The sequence below is a fragment of the Lolium rigidum genome, chromosome 5, assembly GCF_022539505.1.
Source record: "Lolium rigidum isolate FL_2022 chromosome 5, APGP_CSIRO_Lrig_0.1, whole genome shotgun sequence".
In the NCBI taxonomy this organism is placed as follows: Eukaryota; Viridiplantae; Streptophyta; class Magnoliopsida; order Poales; family Poaceae; genus Lolium; species Lolium rigidum.
Genome location: NC_061512.1, coordinates 204,859,276 through 204,880,227, shown reverse-complemented (window position 1 = coordinate 204,880,227; position 20,952 = coordinate 204,859,276). Strand labels below are relative to the sequence as shown.

At 46.4% G+C, this 20,952-nt stretch overlaps 1 protein-coding gene across 1 annotated transcript; it reads left to right on the top strand.

The window, feature by feature from the left end:
- The first annotated feature begins 10,129 nt into the window (after nt 1–10,129).
- LOC124655478 (U4/U6.U5 tri-snRNP-associated protein 2-like) lies at nt 10,130–15,853 on the top strand. The gene is made up of 8 exons (XM_047194364.1): nt 10,130–10,216; nt 11,563–11,807; nt 11,922–12,006; nt 12,397–12,753; nt 12,829–13,029; nt 14,973–15,144; nt 15,237–15,412; nt 15,505–15,853. Exons 1-8 carry the CDS (start codon nt 10,181–10,183, stop codon nt 15,589–15,591), a joined length of 1,359 nt encoding a protein of 452 aa, XP_047050320.1. The 5' UTR covers nt 10,130–10,180; the 3' UTR covers nt 15,592–15,853.
- Nucleotides 15,854–20,952: the final 5,099 nt, after the last annotated feature.

The following is a 20,952-nucleotide window of genomic DNA, read 5'->3' as shown; positions in this document are numbered from 1 at the left end:
CTAGCTAGGCCGGCCTCTCATCACTTTTCTTTTTTCAGGACTATTTTATGCCTGGAACAAGGAATCCAAATGAGACTAAATAAGGGGAATACGATTGTACTATTAAGCTTTTTTTTTTCCTTTAGCAAAGTATTAAAACACGATTCATCGATTTGCAACTTCTGTCTCTGCTGAGTGTTAGAGTTACATTGTTGTTTGGGACATTGGGTGGTCGATTCATCGTTGGGCTGTTCGATTATTGCCCCATGGATACGGGGTTAGCACAATAGCACAGAGTGGGGAAGAAATAGTATCTTTGTTACATGTATTAATATATCTTGTTTTTTTACTTGGATGTATTCACTAATTCGCCTATATTGTTGTAATGGGGGACTAAAATCCATTACAAGAAAGACAGTTATTGAAGTTTTTTTTCTTAGGAATGGGTACCATATTCTTGTTCATCCAGTCAAAGTACTGAAATTATGAGGAACATTTTTTTTTTTTTGAGAATAGGAACATTTTTTGAGAATAGGAACATTTTGTTAGGGAGCAAATTATAAGATATAATAAAACCTAGTCGCGCACAACCGAAACAGAACTATTACCTCTGTTTGCTGAAACATTGCAGAACAACATATGTATCACATATATGCTGCAGCGAACTAACGGATCTGCTAGCCATCGCTGAATTCAGCCTCCACTCAGTAACTCTGAAGATCTGGCTGGCGGCTAGTGGGAAGTACTCTTCAGCTTCTCCGTACAAAGCTTTCTTCCACGGGATAGTTGAAGTGGTTTATGAAATAGCACTCTTGAAGAACAGGGCACCATTGAAAGAGAAAGTGTTCTGGGGATTGGCACTCCGAGACCACTGCGACAGATTTTGAGGGCTCGATTCGCTAGATCATTGTGGTGACCCGGCATACCACTGCATGGTGTAGTATGCAAGTCTGATATAACACCAATGAAACACCGTTCCACTAGTATTATATCGCTCAGAGTGGTACAACAGAAACATATGCGGGTCTAAGGCATATCTATAGAATTACACACGGACTCTGTTACATAAGATCGTCACAGCCTCCTACTTTACAATGAGGTAAAACTGCAGATAACTCCAGAAGAATGACTCGTAGTCTAGTCCTATCACGAACTCTATTTGTACAGTATTTAACTAGTTATAGACGCTATGAATAGATTCTAGCTAAATAGGAGCTAGATTTAGGAAACTAGTTCCCTTCTACTGCTTAATCTAGGTTTTCTCCATGGTGGATGTGGTATATGACTCTTCCGGCAGGTTCCTGTCCCTTGAAGTAGTTGTTGACTCCTCGGTCTTCGAGTTGTATTGTAGATCCTCCTTCGTGGCCTCCATATCTAAGCAGGGGATTTAAGAGTGGGATGAGTACGAGCGTACTCAACAAGTTCATTATAGGAAAGAGGTGTTTAATGCACTAGCTACGACATTAGACCAGAAAGTCTAATACCAATGCAAGTTTTCATAACCATTTCTTCAAAAGGTTGCTTTTATTCAAAAGAACTATGTCCGTCAGCCTTCACCGGTTTACTAGAACTTCATGGAGTTCCTTTCCGGCAGCGTTCGCAGTTCCATATCCCGGAACAGGGAGTGACAGGTCACGATTCATTACACTCTGCAGAGGTGTGTTGCTTTACCCATAAGAGATCTTAACCTTGGTGCCAACCGGGTGATCTTCCCGTCCACACTTCCTTTGGTGTGAGGCCCGGTATAAGGTCTAGCCAATCATGTTCCTCCACTACCTCGAACACCCACCCTTTGTTGCAATCTCCGACCCTGGGTCCACGCCGGTTCACTTACACCAATTAAGGATGGGCCCCGACCACGACGACAATGCAGGGCTCTACCATACATTCCTACGCCGGCAGTTGCAACCCATCATAGACCTCATTACCGTGGGGACTTCTACGGGTTCCCCTCCCTGCATCTTGTCTCTCGAGATCAAGTGCACCCAGTAAAGAGCATCCGTTGATGAACGAGAGGTGGAAACACTTTTGACTACTCCGTCCCACTCCGGATCTTATGGTTAACACGGGTATTACGGCACAAGAATCACTGGACGACATTTGTTGTTTAATCCTAGATTTAATATAACCCTTGCAATGGAACCTCCACCATATCAACACAATCCATGGTTCCATTGCCCACCACTTAGTCATATTCATAGTTATGAAAATAGTGGTTTTGCTTTTTATGCAATAGTGATAAACATAGTACTTTGCAAGTAATTTGATAAAAATACTCAAATGACATGAGCAAGCGATGAACTTGCCTTTCTTGGCTGCAAGATTATGCAGACAAGGTCTTCGATACACAATAACTCCAAATTCGAAATAGCATCATCGTCCAGTACGGACGATGTTTAAAAGATTGGCAAGGATGCAATAATGCATAAGTATGAGATGCATTCGCTCTAAGCGTGACCTAACCCCGATGATTTAGGATTAGTGAGTTGTAATGATTAGTTCAAAGTGTGTTGCACTTTTAGATGGTTCACAAACAAGGTTCTTATTCAGGTGTGGTTACATGGTATCATAAACAAGTGTTGCAACATATCATAACAATAGCATTAATAGCACACAACAATAACATTTGGTATAATCCTAACATGTAATGAATAGTGGTTGGTTTTAGCACTATATGTCATGGTTAATGATTGATTATTGTATACTTCAAAAGAATAACTTTTGAAGAACATGTTCTTTAATAAAGAACAAGTATAATAATCAGGGTTGTGGAGTTCTATGGTTTATTATGGGTTCCAACTCGTTTCTAGGGTAAGGAGAGTAGATGGATCCTAAGGATGTTTGATTCATCAACCACTAGGGCTTGTATGGTTTTAGTGAAGCATAAGTATCTTAAGCAATTATTAGTGTTTGATTGCTATCAGGGTTGGTATACCTGATTGGTGCTAGATAGTTAAGGTTTATAGGTCCTATAAGACAGGGTTGCTGGCTACTCTTAGTTTTCTTCAAAAGAATAACTTTTGAAGAACATACTTCTTAAATAATAAGAAGTATATCAATTAGGGTTGAGATGGTCTAGGTTTTACTGTTGGTTCTATTAAGTAAAGAATAATTGGCTCCTAAATAGGATGGTTGATAAGTATCCAACACTAGTAGGGTTTAGTGGAATATGGTTAGGTAATACTCAAGATTTGGCATAGTTGCTCCTGAGGTTCATCACATTAGTGTGATGCTAAGCATGGATACTTAAGGATGATTGTTTTAGTAATAGGATCTATGGTTTGCACTTGGCTGACCCTACTTGATTATTTAGGTCTGATGAAGATGAACACATGGGATGCTAATTAGCAGAGATAGGGTTCCCATATTTTATGTGGATTTGAACTAGTATTTAGTTGCTAGATATGAATCTATGATAACTAATGAAGTAACATGATCACATGTTACTTAGGTTTTAGATTTGGGAACAATTTAGGTTTCATATGGAGTATTGGATCTAGGTTTCCTAATTGCATTAGGGTTTTGAGTTTCACATGAAATGATAGGGTTGTAATATCATTCCATATGGAGTTAGGGTTTTCTATTTACCATATAGTTCTATGATTAATAACTTCATTTTAAATTTGAAGTTATTAGTAACTTCTACATAAAAATAATATTGAATTTGGCATTTATCATTTGTAAACAATTAATAATTAGGGTAATTATTAATCAGGGTTTAAATTTCTCTAATAATGATTTAACAAAATAACAAATAAAGAAAATTAGTTTTAATGTTTTCTTTATTTATTTACTGGTTTTTATTTAGTTTTGGAAATTTTTACTAATTATTGAATTTTACTTGAATTTAGAATTAAAATTAAAGGCTTAAATAACAAGTATTAAATAATTGAATTTTTATTAAAAATAAAAATTTAATTTTATATTTTTATTGAATAGAGCTTTCTTTTCTAAGAATTTTGATACCTCATTTATATTTTTCTGACTTAAACTGAATTTTATAGATTTATTTAAAGTTGCAGCAATTTATGGATTTTGAATTAAAAGCAAATAACTAGAGCTACCCGTACAGATCACCCACACAGTCAATGACTGGTGGGGCCGTGCCCACCTCACCTGCCACGGGGCATTTGACCGAGTCAAATTCGTCACCGTGGCGTGGAGGCTACTGGCCGGTGGCCAGGCGAGATCGTCGCCTGCGATTTCGGGCGCGTTAGGATGGGCGACTGGGTTCCTTTGAATCAGCGCGTCGAGGCAAGCCAAGTGGTGGCGGCGCCGCTCCGGTATGGTCACCGGAGCGTCCTCGGCGGCGAGGGGCGGCGGCAGTACTCACGGGCTAACGACGCGGCGGCGATACAGCGAGCAATCGAGAGGGCTAGGAGGCGCTTGAGCACCAGTGACTCACCCTGAGCACGATGAGCATGGCGGCGAGACGAGAGGAGGTCGGCTTCGCCGGAATTTCTAGCTCCGGCCGTCGGAGAGGATGAGGTCGTTGACGGTGCTCCGGGAGGCTACGGCTCGATTCCTCTTGTCTGGTGGGCAAGTCGAGCACGGTGAGGACGACGGTGACCACGGCGATGCTTGGGAAGGCTCCAGTCGTCGGCGGTAATGGTGGCCGGGCGAGCTAGGTTTTCCGTCTGGGATGAATTTGAGTTGAGGAAGAAGAAATCGAGGCCAGGGCTCATCGTGGGGCTTAAATACGGCGGTGTGATGCGCCTCGTCACGAATTCGGGCGAGGAGAGGCTGCCAGCGACGCGACGAAGCCGAGCACGACTTCGTGCTGTCGACCATGCGGAGGAAGAGGATGAGGACGACCCTCTCCTCTGATATTTTTGGCGAAGGGGTAAGTGGGCTGGTCTGGGCCGTGGTGTTGGGCTGGTTTTGGGCTCCGGCTTGGGCCAGGATGTAGGCTGCTGCTGGGCTGCGTGCCAGGTAAGGTCCAGGTATGTCTTTTTCTATTTTCTAGGTCGGTGTCAGGCGGACCCATGGGAAAACCGAGCGGTCATGCGGCACGACCGCGCAGCGTCCACCGAGACGCAAATATGCGCCGTGTTTGCGTCCCGACGGACGGCCCGGTCACTATGTATCTGACCACTGGGTCTAGTGGAGACACATTTTTCGACCGCACGGTCGCAAATGGTCTCTCCACATTCGTTTGCGCACCCCGTTGGAGATGGCCTAAGTACCTACCAGTTATAGTTTCTCGGAGAACACTTGCACTCCAAAAATTTCTCGATGGCGCCCGCATTAGGCAGGCTCTCGTTTGTCTTTTTTCCTTTCCTGCTTTTCCCCGGTTTTTAAACATATTTTTCAAATTTGAGCAAATTTTAAATTTGAGTAAATTTCAAATTCAAGCAAATTTCAAGTTGCAGAAATTTTCAAATTCGACCAAGCTTCATGATGTAGCCCCGCCTAAGGACGACACTACACCAAGGCCAACTACTTCTCCAAGCGGACCTATGACTCGAGCCCGGGTGAACGCCCTGCATGAAAAGGTGAACTCAATCCTCTCGACGTTCGATCTTGGAACTACTTTGGATGGAATGCTACCTCATCCCAATGTACTTTGTGTCATTAGATATGAGCCTCGAGAGGAGTACGTCACGGGTGGCCCAACGCCGGATAAGGAAGAAGGAGAAGGAGAGTATCGCCGGAGGCCATCGCCCGGACCGGCCTGCCGGCCACGCCACCCCGGAGCTGCCGGCCTCGACACCCCGGCACTGCCGGCCACAAACTGCCGGCACTGTCGGCCTGCTCACCCCGACACTGCCGGCTCCAGGCCGCCGGCACTGCCGGCCTGCTCACCCTGGCACTGCCGGCCCCGACCAGCCGGCACTGCCGCCCAAGCGTCCTGAAGCCTCGACAGCAAGCCCGGCCGGCACTGCCACTGAAGTCAGGCCGACACTGCCGGCCCCACCCGTGTTGACTTCATCTAAACCATCTATTTATCATCTATGGCCAGAAATACTTTATTGTAATGCCTCTTTTACCCCTGGACGGATCTGGACCTATATGTATCTCATCCCCCTCCTCAATTAGGGTTTGGATAAGATTTGAAGCTTAAACTACTTGAGCTTTGTCTCCCTAGAACTATGTTCTTTGTATCAATGCACTCTTGAGGGATTTCTACTCTTCATGGATGATTCAAGGCTTCCCCCTCTTTCATCCAAGTTCTAGTTGGATCTCCATCACCAATCTCTCACTTCTTAGATTCTACCCAAGGGTCTCTCTAAGAAGTGGTTCTATTGGCTTGGTCTAACCTACCAAGGGAGTAAATCTGGTTTGTGTTGGGTTGTGTGTGTGTGTGTGTGTTTTGATTTGGATCTTGTGTTCTTCTTCCTCTCCCACCTCTTCCACCCACCAACTTGGTCAAATTCGTGGGATCTGGGCACATCCTAGCCCTTAGGCCTCATCACTTCAAATTCGAGCAAATTCAAATTCGAGCAATTTTTAAATATGAGAAAATTTTAATTTTTTACATTTTTGTAGTCCAAACTTTTTAAGATATGATTTTTTTAAAATTCTAAAAAGTTTAAAATCTAAAACTTATTTAAACAGTTGCAGTTAATAGGAAAAACTACATATAACCTCTCTTGTCTATTTGGCCGACCCAACAAAAGCGATCCAGGAGGAGTCTCTGTTGTGCGCACATCAATCCCGCATGCACACGAGCAGGGGAGCTCCTATGCAACGCCTATTGTGTCCGCGAGCGCATGGACACACGCAAACATCGCTGTTGGGCCGCGGCCCGCTACCAATCGTTGTCTTTCTCCGTATTTTCTCCATTAAACATAACACAACTTTAGCCTCCCCCATCCCCCGCCGCTATCACAGAGCCTCACCGCTCCTCCGTCCTCCACCACAGCCCACCGGCCGCCCCGGCCTCCCTCTAAATCCCCCTTCCCCAACTTCGGCCGGCACCCCGCACCCCCTCCCGAAACCCCAAAATCCCGTCACCGGCGAGCTCCCCGACCTGCACCCCACCCACCCTAAATCTTAAGAGCATCTCCAGTCGCGTCCCCCTAACCGTCCCCCAAACCGCGCCGGATTGAGCGTTTGGGGGACGTGTTTTGTTCGTGCCGCCTTTGGGGGACATCACTCCCCAGCCGCGTCCCCCAAACGCCGCCCCCAAATGAATATTGGTGCACGAAAATAAAGGTTTTCATTCAATTTTGATTATATATTACAAAGTTTGAATGAAAACGGCTAGATTTCATCTAAACCTAGACTACTGACCGCCCGGCGGTGCGTTCGACGGCCCCGCCCCGTCGTCGCCTCCCCTACGCCGCAGCTCCTGCTGCGCGCGCCTCCTCTCCTTGCGTTCGGCGGTGGCCAGACGGTGCCGCTCCCGCCGCGCGTCCTCCTCCGCCCTCCCCAGCTGGGCCGCCTGGAGGGAGAGCTCGACGGTGCGACGAATCTGCGCCTCTTCGCGGGCACGGGCGTCGTCCTGGAGCTTCTTCTCCGACTCGAAGGACTCGACGAGCGCGCGTTGCTGATCGGCCGTCTCGTCCGGGTGCGGCCCGCCGTCGTCGGACCACTCGAACTCGTCGTCATCGTCGTCGTCGTCCTCCACCTCGGTCTCCTCCGCCTCGACCTCCTCCTCCTCCATTGGCGCCTCCTCATCCACATCTGTTGGCGCCTCCATCATCGCCGCCGCCAACACGGCGTCCTCCGCCGCCAACTCGTCCGCCCGCCTCCCCCATAACGCCCTCAGCGCCGCCTCCCGCTGATGACGCTCCTCCGTCGCCGACCGCTGGCCGGCGCTCGATCGACTCCCGCCGCCGGCGCTCTATCGACTCCCGCCATTCACGGCACGGCGCCTCCCGCTCACCGCGCCGGCGCTCGTCGGCCCACCGCTGCTCCATCTCCGCCCGGCACCGGCACCGCCGCGCCTCCTCGTCTCGTCGAGGCGTCGGGACGCCGCAACGGTGGCGTCCCTGCTGCTCCTCGCCACGCCTGCGCGCCGCGGCCTCGCCGCCAGCGGGGCCATGGGCGCAGAACGCCGCCGGATCCGCCGCCTCGCGCCGCCTCCCGCCGCCGGCGGGCTCTGCTGTCGCATCGCCTCCCGCCGGCTGCCGACGGTGTGCACGCCATCGCTCTTCCCGGGCCGCCGCCGAGGGGTCGGTGTCGACCCGCGTTTCCGGGACTACAAGTGGAGGGACGGCGGTGGAGGGAAGTGACCAGCGCGGGGCAGTTCGCCATTGCTACTGGTGGTGGAGGAGACGGCGGTGGAGCGACGAGGGCCGTGTTTGTTGCCGGCGGGGTGTGGTGGCTACCGTTGAGCCGGGAGACCTTTTATAGACGCCGGCGTCGGAAGAAAGCGCGGAACAAGCGAGAAGAGGCGGGAAGATCGCGCGGGAACGGGCGGTGGCGTGCGAACGCCGGCGACGCGTGGAGGCTGCGCAGCACCGACGAGACGTCTCGCCTGCCCCTCCGTCGCCATTAAGGCAAAGATGCCGCCGTGTGTCACTGCGCGCGAATAACTTCCGTCGCGAGGTAGGGAACGGTTAGGTTAAAATTAACTATGCCGCTGACGGGTCGGCCCCGCCACTTCCCGCCTCGCTTTTCGTTGTGTCCGGCGTGCCCGGTGCGTCCCCTGTGGGACGGGGACGGGCTCGGGGCGCCGGACACCGTATGGGGGCGCGCCGGACAAAAATGGGCTTTGGGGGACGCGGCTGGAACGGTTTTTTTGTCCGGCGCGCCCCAAATCCCTTTGGGGGGCGCTTTGGGGGACGCGGCTAGAGATGCTCTAAGTTCTCTTCCTCACCTCTTCCGGCGATGCCGCGGCCAGCCGCATCGTGTTCATCGGCGATGAGCTCCTCTCGGTGGTCGATCTTGGCGTCGTCTTCCTCCTCCCATCAACCCCGTCGCTAGCTAGGTGGGCCGGTCCGTTGCGTCGGTCGACAGACGCATTTCCGCGCTAACAGACGCAGCGTAAAATAGGATTTCCCGCGAGCGGAGTATAGGATTTCCCGAAGCAAACGTTGGATGCAGAACGTATGGATGGATAAGAGGCCTTGTCTTTTAAAACGTCATCCAATCTCAGCCCACTAAAAAACCGGTATAGGTTACTGGGCCGCACGAGATGCTGCCGGTCTAGAAAACTTTGTCCGTTGTCGAGAAGCCTCCACAAAAGGGGAGTGCTGTACACCGACCTGGTCGGTGTGTACGGGCCACTGCACACCCCACCGACCAGGCCGGTTGGTTGGGCCGCAGCCCATTAGTAGTAGGTACGTTTTTTTTTTCTTTTTTTTGCTGTTTCTTTTTTGTTAATATTTTTCTTTTTTAATATCTAACTTTTAAAAAATATATTTCGGAGAACAAAATTTCAAAATCTGTTCAGATTCGAAATTTTGGAAATTTTATAAATGTTCAGATTTTAATTTTTTTTTTCGAAATTTGAACATTTTCGGATATGGATATACTTTAAATTTGAAAAAATTTAAAAATGTGTAAAATTTATTTTTACCAAAATTTAACATTCTTAGTTATGAACAATTTTCGAATTTGAACATTTTTCCAAATTTGAACGCTTTATATATTTGAACGGATTTCAAATTTGAGCGCTTTTATAATTTGAACAATTTTTGTATTTGAACATTTTTCAAATTTGAACGGATTTCAAATTTGAACATTTTTTGTATCTATACGGTTTTAAAATTTGAACTTTTTTAAATTTGAACATTTTTTAAATTTTGAACAGTTTTCAATTTTGAATTTTTTCTAAATTTGAAATATTTACAAATTTGAACAAAAATAAAAAGAAACAAAAAAGAAACAAAACAAAAAGGAACAAAAAATAAAAAAGGAAAAGGAAAAAAAGAAAAAAGAAAAGAAAAGAAAAGAAAGAAAGAGAAACAGAAAACAGAAAAAAGGGCGAACTGGGCCGACCAGGCCGGCCCATACTGCGCGCGGGGGGTGTGCGGCGCGCGGTAGCGACCGACCTGGTCGGTGTATAGGATTTGCCTCCACAAAACCCCTCGCGGTCGCTCCCCCCCTCGCTCCCACGCTGCGCAGTTAGGGTAGGCGATCGCCAGCGGCGAATCGCGAGCGCGAGGAGGAGAATCCGGCCGCCATAGCCGTCGCAGGGAAGCGCCCGCTCCCAGACGAGTCGCTGCTGCGCTCGCCAGCTACGCGGACGAGAAGGAGGTTGCGGAAGAGCCGAGGGGGCACGCGAACAGGCGGCCCCGCGAGGAGGAGGATGGACTGCCCTTACCTCGACACCGTGAATCGACAGGTATAACAATTTTTTTGTGTACTGGCTTTTTGGATGGTGGTTCGATTGCCTGCCGTTTGGTGCGGATAGGGTTGGTCTCAGTAGGTCATGGTGGGTTTTTTTCACAGCTGGAGAATCACCTGAGATCTGCCAAATGCGCTTACAGTAGCTTACCTATTTGTCGCTGATTTTCAATAAAGGGAATATATTAACATCAAAAAATACCAATTACACCCAGCCTCTACAACAACGCAACACCCTAACGGCAGTACCTATTTGATGCTGATATGATGCGACTTTATCCTGCTGAAGAACATGTAGACCTGGAACTTAGGATTTAGGCATTTAATTTTATGGTACTGAATTCTAATAGATTATTTGTATGGTATATATAACAAAGCATGTTCACTTAAGAAGCAATGTAGATTGTATTGGTATGCTAGTGATTTGCATGCTATAAGAAGGGAGATAGACTTACTGCTCAAATAATTTTGTGGGGATTCCCCCTAGTGATTCATGAATCATGATGCCATGCTTCTTCATGTGTTCAAGAAATTATTCACCCCACTATGATCACTGTTTTCTAATCAAGCATAGCAAGCACATGTAACCAACTTATGTTTTTTGACAAAAGAAAGTGAAAGATTTTAAATGCGGACCCCACAAGTGCCTAATTTCTGATTTTGTTAATTTCCTTTGATTACTTGGGTGTAGCATATGAACTACAAAAGCCATGATTTGGTATGTGGACAAATCTGCATAGTCGTTTGGTAAATATGCTATTATATACTGTTGAGATATATATTGTTGAGATATATAAGTGGATTGCCTAGCCCTTTCCATCAGTTCGGACTTTTGGTTGCGTTGGCTAGCGCATAAAGCTTAACATGGTATCAGAGCCCAGGGTCTCGAGTTCGAGTCCTGGTTCTCGCAATATTTACCCACCCCTGTGTCCGCCGCGTATACGATCATTCATACGTGTGCTATTCCGCTTTCCACGTGTTGACCTCCTCTTCTCGTCTTCCGGTCACACGTGAGGAGGGGTGTTGAGATATATATTGTTGAGATATATAAGTGGATTGCCTAGCCCTTTCCATCAGTTCGGACTTTTGGTTGCGTTGGCTAGCGCATGAAGCTTAACATATACAACATACAAACTCCTGACAGATCGTTAACTCTGTCCTACATAAATTGTTTTTATGATAGGATCCCTAGCATAGCATGATACAATGTGCAGGTTAATTAATATATTAGATAACTTTCAACCTATACAGTTTGCGCATATGTGTTATTTATATTCCTTCTTTCGCCATTTTGCATGCTCTCATGGTTGTTGATGCCTGGGTATATTTTGTTCTACTTTGTAGGTCCTTAATTTCGACTTTGAAAAGTTCTGCTCAATCTCCTTATCAAATTTGAATGTGTATGCATGCCTAGTTTGTGGGAAGTATTACCAAGGAAGAGGGCTAAAATCACATGCATATACCCACAGCCTTGAGGCAGGCCACCATGTGTTCATTAACCTTCAAACTGAGAAAGTTTATTGTCTTCCTGATGGATATGAGATTAACGATCCATCACTAGAAGATATTCGACATGTTCTCAATCCAAGGTGACCATTTGCTGTTTCTGACATTATTATATTCCAAAGGCCACTTGCTTATTGTTGCCTTTGTTGATAACTGGTAATAAGCTTTACGTTTTACTGATTAGTATGATGTGGCAGGTTCGCGAGAGAGCTGGTTCTAAATCTTGATAAGAACAGGCAGTGGTCAAGGGCTCTGGATGGCTCCAATTATCTACCTGGAATGGTACGTACTTTGAAACTAACTGACGGTTTGTTTTCTGTTGTTGCGCTGTCGCAAAACATGAATGTTATTGCTCTAAATATTATTGTTGTGGGTGTTTTCTGTAATGGAAGCCTAGAATTATCGTGACTTGAATAGAAACAAATTCACATTGTGTCATTAATTTTTTTTATTTGATATCTGATTTATTAGTCTACCCCAACTTATTTGGGAATAAAGGCTTTTTTCATCAAATTATCATGGAGCCATGTTATATAAATGCCACGGTGCAACCTTACCTTGATTTCACTTGAATCTAAGGAAATTTGTAAGCAGTTGGGCATTGTGACTTCAGAGTTAGTGTTGACGCCTTTTATCATCTGCCATTAATCGCCTTTCTGATGATTTTTGCAGGTTGGTCTTAACAACATTAAGGAGACTGACTTTGTGAACGTCACCATACAATCATTAATGAGAATTACTCCTTTGAGAAATTTCTTTCTCATACCTGAAAATTACCAGCATAGCAAATCTCCATTAGTTCATCGCTTTGGAGAACTAACTCGCAAGATTTGGCATGCTAGGAACTTCAAGGGCCAAATTAGTCCACATGAGTTCCTTCAAGCAGTTATGAAGGCCAGCGAAAAGAGGTTTCAGATTGGTGTCCAGTCTGATCCAGTCGAATTTATGTCATGGCTCTTGAACACACTGCATGCCAAGCTAAGAAGTTGCAAGAAGAAAAATTGGAGCATCATATATGATTGCTTTCAGGTTAGTTTCTTAAGTATCAACAGTGTAATTGATAAAACTTGTGGTAGCTTATCTGGTTACACTTGTTTTTGGCAGGGAGAACTTGAAGTTGTAAAGGATATTCACAGGCATCATATATTGGGAGATCAGCAGAATGGTGAGGCAGGTTCACAGATTGAAACAACAATCAACGGTTTGGACACGGAAACTTCTAGGGTCCCATTCTTGATGCTCAGTCTTGATCTTCCACCTCCACCTCTTTTCAAAGATGCTATGGAGAAAAATATTATTCCACAGGTTTGTTTTCCCAGTCTATGACATTTGCTGGAATTGCATGACATGTGTTAAGTTTTATACGTAAACAGGTGCTAAACTAGTAAGATATATAGCATACGACGAAATTTTTTCTGGTTGTACGTTAAGAACCAACTGAGTTATTCAGTTATCTAGAACACTGAATAACTGATACATCAGCAAGACTTGATTCCCTGTAGTCCAGCTGCTAGACTTGAGTCCCGAGGTCTTCTCTCAATTTTTAATTTTTTATGTTCCCTATGTAAGACTACTTTTTCATATGGAAATTTATTTCATGACATATCCGACGATATTGATTTTCTATATCACACGTTAATGATTTTTTCTATAAACTTGGTCAAACTTTGCATACTTTGAGCTTTCATAGCTGTAGATTATTTTTTCTTAATGTTCGTTCAAACTTTGCATAGTTTGACCTTTCATAGCTGTAGATAGTGTTTTCTTAATGTTTGGTCAAACTTTGCTTGTCTTGACTGCAATAGCTAGCACAACCTGAATTACTAAATTGGTTATGGACAGAAAAAGCAGAACTGGTTAGTCCGTGCTTCCGTTGTTAGAACTCATGAATTGCAATAGGAAGATGCCCATATACCGGTGGAGACGATCTGGGACTCGAGGTATTTGCGGAACTCCTCGCAGCTGACGAGGGAGAAGTTGTCAGGGCGGTCTCCCAAACAGCGCGTCCTCCGGGTTCTCGTCAATGGCCGGGCACATAAAAAATTACAGGTTTCCATGGAGGAGCTCTGTACCGAGGACTGCAATCGTCCTCTTCCTCCGAGAGCCAACTCCTCTTCTTCCGACCGCAGCCACCAACAATGTACTGTTGAGGCATTTAGATAGAAGCCCTAGACTGCAGCAGGTCCTTGATCTGTTGGTCATTGCTTGAAAAATGTCATCCCCGCAATCCTGCCCCTTGCACTTGGGCCGTGTGGTGGCCTGCACCACCTTTTCCATCTCCTGGCAGGCTTCCTCCCTCTTCTGCTGAGTCCCTGTCCTGGTTAATTCAATCTATTGGAAACTCTCCGTGTACTCCTGCTCCTGCAGCGGCTGACCCTCCATAGAAACATCAAAGCATCACGCAAATCCGGACACGCCCTTGGCTTGGACCGCGCGCTCCCTAAGGCCACATCCCCGCTGTTGGGCGTCCTGACTGGCCTGCCGCATCCATCATCGAGTAAGGCGCTTTTCTCGATTCAAGCATATCGGTGGAGGGGATCAACTGCGGGGACACCGGTTAGGCCTGGGATTGGCGAATTTAGTGGAAGATGCGAGGACGTTTGCTTAGCCCTGGAGTTTGACGAGTGGGGAGATAAGAAGGGGGAGTCGTGCGGCCGTGCCTGGCTGGATTGTGTGTCCGGGTTATTTCTGGGAACGCCTTTTTCTGCCTGGCACGGTTCAGAGGGAGGTCGCCAAATTTTTTCCGTGTGGGAGGGGAGACGTGTAACGTACCAACCACCCACCAGGGACACCACCGCTAGCGCTCTCATGCTAGCACTCTCGTAGTAGAGATTAGTTGTACAATTTCATCTGCTTGTTTCTACCTTGCCATTTGCAAGGGTGTGTCCACAAGCTCTTTTGCTCGTATATTGGCGTTCAAGTTTTCCTGTGTCTCACCATTTTACGAGTTGCATGGAGGTTGTGTATTTCATGGAGTCTCTTTTGCATGTAGCTATATGTTGATGGGTCTCACATGCTGGATAAATCAAAGCATCTGGGGCAACTTCAGCACTTATTGACATGACTCTTTGCCTAAACAGTGTGAATCTAGGTCCAGACTTCTTGAAGGAATATATGTTTCACACTCACTGAAGAAATATATTTTATACACCTCATGAAATTACAATTCTTTTAACATTGAAATCTTGTGTTTTAGCTATCTGTATCTTGGTAATTGGTACTAATTCAGACACTTGCTTGGTGTTCAGGTACCGCTGTTTAATATACTGAAGAAGTTTGATGGCGAGGCAGTTACGGAGGTGGTGCGGCCATCTATTTCTCGGGTGAGGTACCGAGTCATGCGACTTCCAAAGTATATGATCTTTCATATGCGGCGGTTTACCAAAAATACCTTCTTTGTAGAGAAAAACCCTACACTAGGTAAGTTTCATGTTTTCTTGATTGAATATGCATATAAAGATCCCCGTGGTAACTCACCAATCGTAAGAGCATTTGGTTGTGCCGTGTAACAGTAAATTTTCCTGTGAAGAACTTGGAGTTGAAGGATTACATTCCACTGCCTAAGCCAATAGAGAATGAGAAGCTCCGCTCAAAGTATGATCTCGTAGCCAACATTGTACACGATGGAAAACCGGGAGAAGGATGCCACAGAGTATTTGTGCAGCAGAAATCGGAAGAGGCATGGTATGTGTTTTTTAACTCATTCATTGCACATATATTTCCGAGCCTCAGCATGGAACCTGGTAAATCATTTGAGAAACTTTTTACCTCTGGTACGAGATGCAGGATCTCCATGTCACCGAGACCCTTCCACAGATGGTAGCTCTCTCGGAAGCCTACATGCAGATATATGAGCAACAGGAATGAGGGATGCAGACGGTGAATGGTGATCATCATGTAGCCTTCCTCACCCAGTTTTTTTTCCCGCTTACAACAGATGATATTTCACAAGCTAATTTATATGTATCGATCAATTTTTGGAGCGCACGAGTGTTTTCTGACTGAGGAACAATAACTGTTAGGTACTTAGATCTACGTTGCAAAGAGATTCCAGGAGCTAGCAGTTGTAAAATGTAAAAAAAGGTACCCACACTTCTCAAATTTTTGCTTAAAGAGCATTGTTTTTTCTACTATAGAAAATGAAATAAAAAGAGTGTCCAGGCGAGTGATATCATGCATCTTTGTTGTGAATTTGTATGTTGGTACCATCCAGACTAGTGGTAGTGTAATTGGTCAGAAGGTTTTCAGCTATACTTATGCAATATACGGTATTTAGAGCATCTATTCAAGATGATGTATAAATTATACATCATCAAAAAGTGGAATATAGGCCACCTGTGCAGTTCTTGGTTTACAAAATGATGTAAAATAGGGCACCGAACTAACATGTGGCTGACGTCAGCGGGATGTGAGCAGGATGTAAACATTGTGTCTGCTCTTTGATTGAGCATGCTCTCGACAAAAGAGAGTGAGCAGGGACAAAAGAGAGTAAGCAGGGACACGGGGTGGTTTAAGTTCTACGCAGGGCTTCGTGACGAACCAAATAGTGGTGGCGCCGCGACATATTTGTCGCCAGAAGGGCTCCAGCGACGAGCTTCAGCGCACGATAGGTCTTGTTGGGATGGTGACTTAGAGCGAGAGTGAGGGGGAAAAGGGTCCACGAGGACCGCAAGTGCACCCTAAGCGCATGTGCTGTTACATTAGAGATTCTCTTAGTTGTTAGGGCAACTACAACGGTGCCCCGCAAACGGATAGCGGCCATCCGAATTGGTCCTACTAGCTGGGGGCAAGTGTCAGGCCTCTTCGTCAGCAACTCACAACAGCAAGTGTTTCTTCAGTTAGTGAATGGCTGGGATCCATTCCATCAGATCCGATGGCTCTCTTTGTAATCATTAGTTAAGTGTACTTATGAACTTAATGATCTCTGTAATGAAATTATGTGGAAGCGTGGCTCCTCTGGGTACTCTATATAACCAGGGAGAGAGGGAGGCTGGGCGGCACGCATCCCAAAAACCCTAATTTGTTATCCTCATTTTTCCTCTTTTGGTTCTTAATCCCAGTTTTGCCTATTTCTCTTTCCTGTACAATCTTTGTTTTGCTGTATAAGCTACCAATTGTACAGTATCTCTTATCATCAGAGCTTCCCAACCCACGAAGGCCCTGACAAATGGTATCAGTAGCATAATCCTGCGCCAATTTTTTTTCCCCCCGGGCTCCGGTCTCCTCAATCCAGATTGAAAATTCCCGACCACCATACCTCCGCAAGTCCATGGCGGATGGCCACACGCGGTCCATCATCCGGACACGATCTCAAGAGCGCATGGAGCGAGCGGCCGAAGAGGCGGCGCTGCTCGAGGCGGCACAGCAGCAAGCGGCGGCTGAGGAGGAAATCCAAGGTCGTCTTCCCCTTGAGGTCCTCAACATCAACCGGAGACTGGACCTTCAACAGTCCTCGGTGGACAAGATCCATGGTGAGATCTCCACTCTGACAGAGATGGTGTCCCAGATCGGCATCGCCTTGGGGAAACGCCCGGACGCCGGCGGCACACCGGCTACCACAGCTCCGCCTCCATCAACACAAGGTAATTTCCCCCACTACCATCCCAACCTGAGCCCAATCCAAGAGGTGCATACACCTTGCAGTCCTGGTAGTTCATCGTCAGCACCACCGCAGAGCAGACCCATCCATTTTGGGAACCTATCCCCACACCATCTTACCCAACCCGACCTCCCCAGCACCAACTCCATGGTTGCCCACTCATCAGGCCACCAAAATCCTCCACCTTTCACCTCCACACCACAACCTCACCACAATACTCAGCATTTCCATCAACAGACCAACCCAAACAATCAAGGGAAAATCTAACGAGAGGCGCCGCATCGCCGAGCCTCCCGTGCGGCGGAAAAAAACGCATCGCTCCCTATTAGAAACCGTGTCGCTCGCACCTTTGGTCCTTATCCCCTCACAAGCTTTTTCAGCCACATAATTACTTTCTCTCTCAGGCCACATGGAGGAGCACCTCATCTGAGAGGCGGCAGAGCGACGCCTCGGCGCGCCGCGCCGGATGGACGCCGGAGTGCCACACGGGATGGGCACCGGAGCTCCGCGCCGGGCAGGCGCCGCAGTGCTGCATCACCGCTGCTGAGCACGCCGCCGAGCGCTAGGAGAAGGCCCCCAGCGACGAAGCACGAGGAGGCTGCCGGCGACGAGCACGAGGAGGCCGCCGGTGACAAGTAGATGGAGGCCGGCGAAGTGCACGAGGAGGTTCCCAGCGACGAGCTGATGGAGGATGCCGCTGTCCATTCCAGAGGCTGGCGTGATTGCTTGAGTTTTTCCTCTCCTCCACCCACTCAATTTGTTGATTTTCTGATGCGAGTAGCACATGTTGGTTAGCTACTGATTGTGTACCTTCTCCTACTCAAGTTTTCTTGTGAACACCCTTCTCAAATTGATTGCTGGTAGTTGATTAGTGGCGTAGTGTAATCCTATAGCTGCAGGGGCATCTTCTTTTACTAGAAGATGGTTTTCTCCCACTGCGACTACAGATTTTCAAGTTCTGAATGCAGTCAACCGTGTAACTACCACCAACAGAAAACAGGCAATAGGCTTAATTAACCTGGAAATTGCTATTAGTAATCTGGCAATCAGTATCTGATGAAAAAATTAACCTGGCAACTAGGCATTATTAATCTGCAATTAGGGTCCAGTTAATCTGGTAATTAGTAACGAACTGAACATGGCAGACTAGGCTTAATTTTTTCACAATTTGTAATCTGGGAGCAAGGCATAATTAATCTGGCAGGTAGGCACAATTAATCTGGCATTTGGTACTACATATTTTAACACTATAGTTTGATGTGAATGGTTTTTATGGAGACACGCCTGTGATAGATATTACTAGAGTAATATGTTTCTGGTACTATGACATGACAAGGGTGCAGCGAATAGTGAAAAGAATTGTTTATGGAGCTGACACAGTGGGGCTGTTCCCGTGAGCCGCCGCACGGGAAGGCTTTTGTGCGGCGCCGCTACATAGTAAAGTCCAACAATCAATCCCACTACTACAATCCACCACAGCCACCAAGTTACTCCCAGTACCAAAATCCCCCACCTTTCACCTCCACACCGCAACCTCACCACAATACTCAGCATTTCCATCAACAGACAAACCCAAACAACCAATCCCACTACTACAATCCACCACAGCCACCAAATTACACTCAGCCCCAGCAGCCACCACCATACTACCCACCTCCATTTCCCCACATGGCACAACCCACTTATGCACCTATTCAACCAACAATTTTACCCCCTGTCTACAACCCATATCAACCACCATTCCAATCCCATCAGCCATACACAACCAGACCAACCCAACAAACACAAACTTACCCACCTCCAAACCCACCGGAAAGAGCAGTACAAACTCAACCAACAGCTCAAGACCCTTATATCAGGACACCAAACATGGAGCTGCCATTGTTCTTCAGTGAAAATGCCTTAGCTTGGATACAAGAATGCGAGAGTATTTTCGAGCTCACAGGCATCACTAACGAATCCAAGGTGAAATGGGCCAACGCACACATACGAGGCAAGGCCAAGACTTGGCTCTCAAGCTCCAGCATCAACTTGTATCTGCTCAATTGGACCCAGTTTTGTGAGTTAGTTTGTGACAGATTCCCTCCACCTGGAGAACATGAGTCCATGGAGCAGTTCCAACAGCTGAAGCAAACCTCAACGGTCAATCATTATATTGAAATGTTTGAGGAACATATGATTCAGATGAAGAGAGACCACCCGTACATCACGGACAATTTCTTTTTATTGAGATTTATTGCCGGTTTAAAAGACAATGTTAAACATACAGTCAAGAGCCACAACCCTTCAACCTTGAGAGCAGCATACAGACAGGCAAGGCTCCAGGAACAAGCATATCTCGCTACTGTTCGCAAACAACCTACCTCGATGCCATTTCAGCGAAACAACCCAACCAGTGCACCTCGACCAAACATACCTGCAAGGGACAACAAGCAAAGAACTGTCCCTGACAAGTCAAGAGAGCGGGGAAAATGCTGGTATTGCCCTGAGCAATGGGTCTTTGGCCACAAATGCGCCAACCTCAGAAGCATGATAAATGCAATACAAATGCAAGGACACAGTGAAGAGGAGGAATGTCCTGAGTCACCTGAACATTACCATGATGCACATGGTAATTTGCCACCTGATCCATCACAAACTCCTGCGGATATTAATGTTGACCAAGAACAGACCACAGAATCCTTGATGCAGATATCTGCCGAAGCCCTCCACGGCATTCCTGGAGATACCACACTCTCAGTAAATGTCTGGATTGATGGACACCAAGCTGTGGCTCTCATTGACAGTGGCAGCACAAATACCTTCTTGGACAGTGACTTTGTCTGCAAAGCAAAAATGAAGACAACACCAACAGCAGAACACACTGTATTGGTCGCTGGTGGAGGCGAACTCAAATCTGCTGGCCACATTCCGCAATGCAAGTTCAGAATTCAGAACAAAACATTCAGTTATGATTGCAAAGTCCTTCCATTGAAAGGCTACGACATGGTTATTGGGGCAAATTGGCTTAAATCTCATGGACCAAACTTTACTGACTGGGAGAAAAGAAGCATCGCAGTGACAGTAGCAGGTGAATGGTTCACAATCTATGACAGAGCTGCCACCACAACGAACACAATTATATCTGCTAAAGCTTGCTCAAAACTCTTACGAATGGGAGCACAAGCATTCCTTATCAGACTCCAACCACCTGAGAAGAAGCAAGAGCAGAAATCCAATGACAGCAACAAAACAACTGCCCATCCAGTTTCCGAAATTCTTGATGAATTCTCTGATGTTTTTGTGGAGCCAAATGGATTACCCCCATCCAGACCTTGTGATCACAAAATTCCTATCAAAGAAGGCAGCAACCCACCCAATGTTCGGCCTTACCGAATGCCACACAAGCAAAAGAACATAGTCGAGGAACTGGTTCAGAAAATGCTCAAGAATAATGAAATCCGACTGAGTAATAGCCCTTACTCCTCTCCTGCAATCCTTGTGAAGAAGAAGGATAAAACTTGGCGACTATGTGTCGACTACAGGCAATTGAACAACCTGACCATCAAAAATAAGTTCCCAATACCAGTCATCGAAGACTTATTGGATGAACTTCAAGGGGCCACAATCTTCTCCAAAATTGATCTAAG

Excerpts from the sequence above, each read along its gene's own strand:
- LOC124655478 (XM_047194364.1), top strand. The coding sequence starts at position 10,181 with ATGGACTGCCCTTACCTCGACACCGTGAATCGACAG. Across the intron at positions 11,808-11,921 it reads CGACATGTTCTCAATCCAAG|GTTCGCGAGAGAGCTGGTTC; the intron begins GTGACCATTTGC and ends ATGATGTGGCAG. Across the intron at positions 15,145-15,236 it reads AGAGAAAAACCCTACACTAG|TAAATTTTCCTGTGAAGAAC; the intron begins GTAAGTTTCATG and ends GCCGTGTAACAG.